The sequence below is a fragment of the Pseudonaja textilis genome, chromosome Z (genome assembly GCF_049901715.1).
Source record: "Pseudonaja textilis isolate UNSWEBS1 chromosome Z, rPseTex1.2, whole genome shotgun sequence".
NCBI lineage: Eukaryota > Metazoa > Chordata > Lepidosauria > Squamata > Elapidae > Pseudonaja > Pseudonaja textilis.
Genome location: NC_142008.1, coordinates 101,326,232 through 101,336,418, shown reverse-complemented (window position 1 = coordinate 101,336,418; position 10,187 = coordinate 101,326,232). Strand labels below are relative to the sequence as shown.

General features: G+C 38.2%; 1 protein-coding gene across 12 annotated transcripts in view; it reads left to right on the top strand.

The window, feature by feature from the left end:
* Positions 1-10,187, top strand: part of HDAC5 (histone deacetylase 5) — a 134,029-nt gene that overhangs the window by 22,459 nt on the left and 101,383 nt on the right. For 11 of the 12 annotated variants that reach the window (XR_015740096.1, XR_015740097.1, XM_087916396.1 and 8 more), the window contains one exon: positions 8,548-8,619. Coding sequence is in view for 8 of the 12 variants with exons in the window: in XM_087916396.1 (XP_087772522.1) it covers positions 8,548-8,619 (72 nt within the window). In the remaining 4 variants the exon portion in view is untranslated. Of the gene's footprint in view, positions 1-8,374; positions 8,620-10,187 lie in introns of those variants that run through there. The other variant, XM_026710831.2, reaches the window with a different exon arrangement.

Sequence of the window (10,187 nt, the reverse complement as noted above, 5' to 3'; positions counted from 1 at the left end):
GATTATTATAACTCAATTTGGGACATGGATTTATTTATCAGATCAGATTTCAGGTTTTAATTGTGCTTTGCTAGGATTAGGGCATGATTGCTCATAGTTGCTGTTCCTTTTTTCTGCTGACCTCTCCTATTTCGGGAAAGCAGTGGGTTAAGCAACAAAGCATTACCTAAGAGGTTCTTTGTGTATATATTGTAAAGAAAGTTATTCATTGTAAATCTTTCTTTTCTTGTGTGCATTTACTATGACCTTTTAGAATGATTGCTTCATGTTATTAATGGAATTATATGTTTCCCTCCACCTGAAATATAATGATGGCCAACTCACCTCTAATACTGTTTTCAATTAGTACTGGTATTAGTTATAGTTGCTAAATGAAACTTAATTTTCCAGGGATAATATTTGTTTAATTATTGGGAAGCAACATCATAAGAGCATTTTTGCGTTGCTTGTGAGCTTCTCGGATCCTTCTGGTTGGCTAATTTTAGAATACCAGACTAATCAGATAGTTGGTATAATTTGATTTAAATTTTATAATGTGAGATAACTGGGTTTTTAGTATCAGTACAATCAATGATGCTCTAGTTGGATTCTCAGATTAGACCACACAATTCTGTGGAATGATGCCATACCAGAATTCATGACAAGGTAGCTAAGAGTTTAATTAGGTATTTATAACAGCAACTCTAGACAGCCTAGCTTAGCTTTATAAATATAAACCAGTGGCAGATAATGTTACAAAGCAACTACTGGTCCATCTAGACAAAATAAGAAATAACATCACCAAATACGCAGCTGTTTGGAAAAACGATGTCAGCTAAATTTCTGAATTTTTTGAAGAATGTAAAAACCATAGTGCTTTATAGTTTGTATAGGAAAAATAAAATTTCAGCCACAAATCTTTGAATATGCAGTGATTTTACATGTATTTTTCCATCTACTCTCATTTTTCTTTGTAAATTGAATATTTTACAGTATAGGTTATCTTGAAGAGAAATGACCTCTTTATTCCTGAGTCTAACAGAGAACATCACCAAATATTGTATTCTCAAAAGACAAGGTTCATCATATGCACTGAGAAGCAGAAGTGAAGAATTATACAAAACGGTGAAGTAGAAAATGAAAAAGCCACCCTGAGTGAGATATTTGTTAGATGATTGCATTCAGTCTTCCTTGCTGGTTTCCTAGGGACTTCTGGCTTGGCACTGAGAGAAAAGAAGTATTAAAAATGATCACAATAATATGTATTCATCAAAGGGAAAATGTTGCTAGTGCTTGTGCTGGGACAGCTATTCTCTTACATCACTCTGTTTTTCTTCTTTTATAAACAATGGGAATAAATTCTCCGTCCTTCTTAAATAAGGTATTGAGGGGAGGGGTGATCTCTGCTGGTGATATAAATATGCAGATCTACACACATGAGTTAGGAAGGAAGAATTAAAAAGTTCTAGAATAAAAAAATAGGACAAAAACATAGGAAACAAGTTTACAACAGTTAAAAAGTATTTAAGTGTTGTTTGATTTAATAAAGACAAACAACAGGTATTTAGCTGTACTACACTTTTTTATATTAAATATTTGTAACTTTTTTTCTGCATATCTGTTTCATTCTTTTGTTTGGGGACTTTCTGTTCTTATTCCTGCAATACTTGATACAGTTTTCTTTTTGGACTGCTATTGGCATTTGGGCAATTGTTTACTCCATGATAGTTGCAATACGTTCATTATGGAAAAGCACTGCATGCTTCAGTTAGATTTTTAAAAAATAGAATTGATGTGTAGGAAAATGTAATATTGCACTAACAAAATCTGTGTGTGTGTTTGTGTGTGTGTGTGTGTGTGTGTGAGAGAGAGAGAGAGAGAGAGAGAGAGAGAGAGAGAGAGAATGATTTCCAGTTCCCCAAGACAGATGAATAACAACTAAGATCTATCTGCCTATGTGATGGTCTGTCTGTCTATTTTCCTCAAATATTTTTTAGATTTTGAAAATTAAGTGCTTAATGAAGTTCTGCACACATATTTTTATTTTTTTGCATTACATATGGCTGGCAGAGATTGTCTTGGTAAAAGGTGAAAAGCCTCGTGGTGTGTGTCTGTCCATCTAAAACTAAGGCCTCAGAGTGGGATGAAGGGGATATGCAGTATCTACTTTCCTTGTATTGTGACACTCTCCTTTGATTTGATCCAAAAGGCGAGATGTGCAAGGAGAAGCGTGTGGATGGATAAAAGGGCTCCAATGGTTTCCCATCCACTCATGTATACATAAATAACTTTTCTGACGTTGTCTAAAAGGACATGAGGTGGAGTGTAGACTGAGGGACCGAGTAGGCTTAAGTCTATAAATAAAACAGGGCTATTTTAAAACTCTGGCTTTGAAATAACATGCTGGTAAATACAGGCCTTGCTCTTGACCTGCCTAGAAATATCCAAATGGCTGGAGGGATAAGCATGCTCTGATCTATTCCTGTAATACGTGGGATAGGGGGAATGAGGAAAGTAATCTTGGGATACATAGGGAGAAGTTATAAACAGATAGTCCTCAACTTAAAACCATTCATTTAACAATCATTCGAAGTTACAACAGAAACACTAAAAAATGTGCCTTACAATTAGTCTTCATACTACGACCATCACAGCATCCCCCAAGTCACATGATCAGATTTTGAATTCTTGGTATACATGTATTTATGATGGTTGCATCATCCCAGGCTCATGTAATTACCCTTTGGGATCTTTCCAGCTGTGTTCTAACAAGTCAATGGGGGGAAAATCAATGGGGGAAGCTGGATTCACTTAACAACTGCATGATTCTCTTAACAATCAGATAAAATAGATCATAAAATCAGTATCCTTGTTTAGCAACAGAAGTTACGGTCATAAATTGAGAACTACTTATACCAAGTCAGACTATTGCAAATGCGGGTAGTTTTTGATTTATGACAGCAATTGAGCCCCAAATGTTGCTAAACAAGACAGTTGTTAAGTGAATTTTGCCTCATTTTACGACTTTTCTTGCCACAGTTATTAAGTGAATTACTACAGTTGCTAAATTAACAACACAGTTGTTAAATTAATCTGGCTTTATTGACTTTGCTTATCAGTAGTTCATAAAAGGTAATCACATGAACCTGGGACATTGCAACCATCATAAATACAGCCCAGTTGCCAAGCATCCAAATTTTGATCAAATGACCTTGGGGATGTTGCAATGATTATGTGAAAAATGATCATAAGTTTCAGGGCCATTCTAATTTTGAACAATCACTAAACAAATGCTTATAAGTTGAGGACTTTCTGTACTTAGCATAGTGTTGGTTATATTGGGTTGGACAACTTATGGACTATGGACTGTATATGCATCCTTCTGCCCATTTACTTAATATAGCCCATTAATAGTGATTCTCCAGTACTTTATATATAGAGGACTAATACTAGGCCTATCTATCTATCTGTGATATAGGGAATTAAACATAGATCTTTAAGTAGGCAAAAAATATGATTTGCCACTGAATTGCCATATGTGGCTAGTTTTCTGGATCAGATTGGTGGTATTGGGACTGAGAGAAGTTAGAAATTTCTCTGTCTTTAATTATGCTGTCTTACCTCATTTTAATTCTCCATCTGGAAAATGGAATTGTAGTGACCTATTTTGCAAAGCCACTTTGCATCTGAAAATGATCCAGCAATCCACTACTGCATACAATAAGCACATTTAGGCAGTTCTACTATTCTGCTCTAATGATGGTGGTACGGAGGAACTTAACGTAAAATGCATAAGCAGGGAAAGATTCTTGCAGATACCTGTAGCCCAATGTTTTGCAGTGAGGGAACCAAAGAGGAATCAGAGTACAATAAATACAGATAGCTCAGTATATTTAACTGTATTTGTAATGGGTGACAGGAGAAGTTGTTTGTCTGTTTTGTTTCTGCCATAAGTGACTCTGGGCAGCATACAAATATTAAAAGACAAAACCACTACATGTAGTCCCTGGCACCAAAGGATAAAATATTAACTCAATTCCCCAAAAACATATGCTAATTTACCCTCCTGCAAGCAGAGCTAATCTACCCTCCTGTCATCCCTGCTAAGCAAACCAGACCAGAAAATCACCTCCATAAGAAGACCTAGAACTACTTTGATTGAAACTAGCTATAATAACAGCATCTTATAAATCTGATGGTGCTCTGGCTCCTGCCCTGTCTTATATTTCAGTGCATTAGGGGTGGTATCTGCCTGAGCAGCTTCTGAATATTGTAATATTGCAAGTGGCTTAAAAATGTTTCTGGGCTCTTTGCCTGGGTAACAATTCTTGCATATTTCTATCAAGATAATTTTCCTTATTCTGATCCAAATGTCTGAGAAAACAACCAGGTCTCAGTGCATTGCAAAAGATTAATGGGGTTGGGGGTCATTTGAATCTCAGGCTTGGGGATGTTGTTTTATGAGCAAGTACAGCCCCTTAGAAGACCCAACTCTGAGATTTAATAAGATGACATTGTTTGGTAAAAGGGCTGTTTTTGCTAGATCTGGTGGGGCAAGCAGAGACAATGGAAGAAAGGCAATTCTGCAAATAGACTGGCCCTATGCCATGTAGGCTTTATCGGTTTAAATTCAATGAGAAAGAATTCTACCAAGTTTAGAATACCAACTTTACCCCCCCCCCCAAAAAAAAGTCTATGTGAAGAGAAGCAGATATTGGGGGGGGGGGCAACAAATTGTTCTGGCTCTGATTGCAGTCTATGGTTCTACCTCTCAAATCTCCAGTGTCAATCCCTATTCTATGGTGTAGGATAGGCAGGTCCAAAAAGTAGGTGAAGCTCGAGGAAGAACTATTTTTAAAAGACCTCGGAAAAGATCAACAGCTTGAACCTGTTTAAACTGCAGGCCTCAGATCTATTGCCGTGTGATCTGATCCTAAGGAGAAACAACTTTATTTCTTTTTATAATTTCAATGTCATAAGGAAATATGTACATAAATAATGTTACTTTATTGTCAATATTAGATTAACCCTACCTCTAATTCAGAATTGTTGGTGCTAAATCACTTTATTTTTTTCTTGCTTTTATTATTTTTATAAATAACTCAAGGCACCAAACTTATCTGATACTTCTTCCTTCCTCTTTATTTTACTCACAACAACAGTCCTGAGAGGTAGGCTGGGTTGAGAGTGTATGACTAACCCCAGATCACTCAGCTGGGACCAGAACTCACATTCTCCTATTTTCTAACCTGATGCCTTAAATACTAGACCAAACTGACTGTTTATTAGAGCCCATAAGCCAAATAGTTCCCTTATTTAGTCTGGTAAGTGTGCAAATCTATATGGTTATGAAGTTGAGGAATACTGCATTTACTTGTATGGAAATATTAATATAAGTTTGTTCTGACCAAGGCTTCTGAGACCGTAATTACATACACACTTATTTTAAAAACAAGTCTTGGTTTATTGCAATGCTGGGAATTATTTTCATTCCTAGCCGGTAATGAATCTCAAACAGTCCCTCAAGATAAGCACCCACCTTTCTCTCTTGCGAAGTGCTGCCAATAACAGAAGTGTCAAATAAACTAGAACAAAAACCAACCGAAGTACAAAGAGTTTGAAAAATGAATCTAAACCAAACGAATGACTTTGCTTCCTGCAAAGGTTTCATCATCTTTGCCTGTCCTTTATACTTATGGGAGAGGCAATCACCTCCCAGCCTTACTCCTGAGTTGGTCCTTTTGTTTCAGCTGCTCTCGCCTTCTAGCAGCTCTGCGCACACGCGCACTGGGAACAGGCTCCCCTGGGTCCTCTGCCTCACTGCTGCCAGACTCCGAAGGCAGCACTCCCAGATGGTCCTAGCCCCATCTCTGCATTGGACACAGGACCCTCATCCAAGTCCTCTCCAGATTCCTGGGCTGATCTTCCCCACTGTCCAATTCTGCTGCAGTCTGCACAGACTGCCAGTGAATCACAACAAAGTTATTATTTTGTTGCAAAAGTTTGTTCATTGCCATCCCTTTATTCTAAGTATGTTCAGTAAAACCTTCAGTTATTTCACAAATTATCTTGAAATATTGCATTCAGGAGGTGAGGAATAGAGAAAGCTTAATTAATTTTAAAGTGTTTTGTGCTGCACAGTTCATTCTTGCATGTTCTTTAAAAAATATATCTCATCTTTTGTGAGACTGTTGCAGGATTTAGCAGAAATGAAGTAACTGTGATCCTCCAGATCAGTGGTAGAATTCTACCAGTTTGGCCCGGCTCTGGCATACCAGTAGCGCCAAAGATCAGCTGGCAGAGAACTTGTTTGCTCTGAGTCTCTCTGACGCTCTGCAGTTGGGCCCACCTGCCCACCCCTTCTTCTAGATCCTTTTTAACCTCTCAGCTGTTTGGCACAGCAGAGAGGGTTGCTGTGCTAAACAGCTGAGAGGCGCAGTAGCTTAGTTTTTACTGTTTTGATGCGTGCGCAAAGTGTGCATTTGGTGCACTTGTTTGAATCGCGCAACCCCCTCTGCATTTGAATGCCACCACTGCTCCAGATGATGCTGAATTCCAAGTCATGTTGTCCCCAGCTAGTATGGTTAATGGCGAGGTATCATGGGAGTTGTTAATAGATATTCCTGCTTTTGTGGAAGGGATGCTAGAGATATAAAAAGTGTGTGTGTGTGTGTGTGTGTGTGTGTGTGTGTGTTTGTGTTTAGTGTGATGATAGGAACAATTTTTTTCTGATGCCTTATAACTGTCTCCAATCCGGGGTGCCTTCAAAATGAATCTCAGCTTTCAGTAATCCCTAGACAGTTTTGCCATTGCTAAGAATCTTGGAGGTTGGCCCATATACTTGTAGAACACCTAAATTGATTGCAAATATAAGAGCAGATATATAGAATCAGCAATTCACACCATTTCAGCAATTTCACTGAATTTAGATAACCATCTCCATGTTTGTCTATTCTTCAGCTAATAAAGCGTTTTGTCAGAATTAGCAAAGTTTGATGAATGTTGTTGTTCACATCAAATAAAATACAAAATTCATCTGAGTCTTCTAGATAACTCTTTAGGAACAGTGATAATAAACAGTACATGCAGGAATGGGATTCTACCAGTTCAGGCGAACCGGTAGCCCCGAGGTTCAGCTCTTGGGCCCACCCACCCACCTCAGCTCTAGTCTGCTTTATATCCTGGTTTTCATGTTCAACTGATTTGCATGGCATAGTGGAGTGCCGCATGCTAGCTGTTTAACACACAGAGATTGCTGGAGAAGGTCAGTAGCAAATGCTCCGTGCGCGCAAAGCTCACACTCACCGAACCAGTTGTTAACACCGGTTGAATTGCACCCCTGAATACATGTTAATACACATAGAATATATAATTTATTCAAGAAACAGACATTTTGCTTTTAACCGTATAATTGTAGTTAGGGTTGGTTGTTGTCGTTTTTTTTCTTCTTTTTTCTTTTTAGCAGATTGTATTCAGCTTAGCTTTTGTGCAAATATGGAGTTAAGATTATAGCCTTTGGCATTTTACTGCTGGTGTTTCAATGATCTCTGTGCTTGAAAAAGTGTTTTAACCAGCTAGGCAATGTCTGTAGGTGGACTCTGGCATCCAGAACACAGAAAGGGTCATTCCCTTCCCTTTTGTTCTTGTATCGCCTTCCTTTTCTCGGTTGGCAAACGGCATAGCCTTTCCCTCAGGGAATCTTTTTCCGCTGATCCCAGGTCGAAATCCAGCTTCTGATAGGCAGGCAGCTCCTCTTCCCTGAACCCTCCCTGCTTGGAGAAAGCTCAGCTGAGTTTATTTATAGCTGGTTCCTCCCTGACATTCTATTTCAGGTCACCCCCAGCAGAAGCCATATCATTTGGTGACTGGGTTGGGAAACAATTGTGTGACTGGAGCAGACTCTTGCATGTTACAAAAATGGGCCCCTTGTAGGAACGGCAAGGGGCTGCTGCTCTATTTTTCAGGAACCTTCAAAATAAATCTATCACTCTAAGGATGTTCTGTTTTTTTAGAAACTTCTCCTGAGTTCTAAGAAGACGTTGCTAAATCTGTCCTTTTCAGAGTAAAATAAATCATGGCTAAGATATAAGTCATTTCCTCCTTTTCCATTATCTTTTGCCTCTGCCTGTTCCTGTGTCTTGCAAGTCCTGTCCCTTCCAATCTGGTGTGGGTGAAACAGTTTTCACCTCTGCTGCTATCTTATTTTCATCTGCAAGTATTTTTGTTTTCTCTCCTGACAGCTTTGATTTAGTCTTGGGAGATATCCTCGCCAGGGAACCACACCATTGCTGTGAAACAATTTAACTTTTTCAAAGATAGCCTTCTCCAAAAAGGATGGATGCCTGCATGCTTGCAGCTGTTTTAGGAGAATGTTGGATGGTTTGAGTTGACAGTCTCTAGCATAACAAGAGACACCCCTTTAGTTGGGCAACGGATTGTCATCAAGGCAAACTGAAGTGGAATAAAACAGAGCATAATCGTTCTCTGGCATGCTTCTTGTATCCTCAGTGTGGGGACTGCCAGAGATGTTGCAGACAATTTACGAAACTGAATCATGTTTCTCTTCAGATGGAGTTTCTGGACGTGAGCCATCATTGGAACTCCTGTCACGGGCACAGATCCACGCCATACCTGTGCCAGGTAAGCAGAGCTGTGAAATCTGTCTTTAACTTTAAAATAATCAAATATGTAGCTAGATTTAATCTGAGTGGCTGGGGTGTTTAGCACGTAGAAGGATGTCCATAAACAGTGGAATCTGAATTTGCAGCAAAGGGACATGGCATTTTATAAAATCAGGCCCATATGAGACAGATGGTAGATCAAATGTGCAAATATTGCTTGTCCCTTGAAATAATATATAGAATTCTTCGATGTTGCTATTCTTGGTTATATGTTTTCATGTTTGCTTGTTGAAAGTAATTAAAGATTGTGCTAATGATTTGACTTGAATGAAGCCTGAGCCAAGAATTTAGTCACAAAATGTAGGCAACAAAAACATTCCTAGTAATAGGAAGTGTTATGACTTTTCAACATTGAAAAACTGCAGAAGCCTCTTGTCTCACTAGAAAATTAAGTACTGACTTTCTTAGCAAAGTTGAGGCCCAGCATATTTTTTTAAAAAAGTCCATTAGTAGAATTGTGTCTTACAATGTTCCACCTCACCATTTGTTTTCAGTGTTTTGCTCATTATTGAAACACCTGAATAAAAAAAAATATCTTCATTTGTGTAGGCTCTTCATTATTATTACACATAGTTATATTAATGTTATATATTCCATGGACAAGCATTATGGTTAAGTACCAAATGTTGAAAATTAGTATGCCATGCTCAATAAACAGAATTTGAGATTGCCCTCCATTTTTTAAATTAAATAGAAGTGGAAATTACTTTGCTGATGCTAGTTAAATGTAGAGGTGATTTAAATATCTTCTGGTTAATTCATTCCTTAGATTGAAATTTGCAGGATATATACATTTGATCCCACGTTGATTCCAGTGTTTTTCACATAAGGCTTGATAAGAAGGTACATTTGGATTCAAAATGAAAAAACACCTGAGTCCCATTTAGAACCTTATTTTGGTTCCTCCTATCTTTTCCTCATAAGTTGTATTTTGTCAACTATAAAATTACTTGTACAAACATGATCTTTTACAAACATTAGTTAATCTGCATTCATTATTTATTTTGAATATTGTCCTATCCTTTTAATACATTCATACTGCTAACAGATTGAATTCATTTGTTTGAGGAAAAGAACTTTCCACATTTCCTCCCAGCTGTCCTGCAGCAAGCTGAAAACTATTTGAAATAAATTTGGTGTAGTGAAAAAGATACAAATCCATTTTGTACTGCAAAACTTGGGATGTTTAAACTCCAGCACAGACTGGACTTGGACTAAATTTTATTCTGTGAAGTAATTAGCCCTTGTTTAATCCATTTAAATTTATGCTGCTTTGAGCCCCAAATATCCTAGAGTACTTAGCACTAAAGTACTTTCTAAAGCAGTGGTCGCCAACTGGTAGGCCGCAGCCCACTGGTGGGCCATGAGAAAATTTTGGTGGACGCAGAGAAATCTTACCCCCAGAGCACCCCCACAAAGCAATTAATCCAGGCTGCATAGAAACACAAGGCTACGCTGCCCACATGGTCCGCGGGAACCCTCCCTGCCCATTCACTCCTTACCTGGTAAACTTGCCTGCTAAATTGC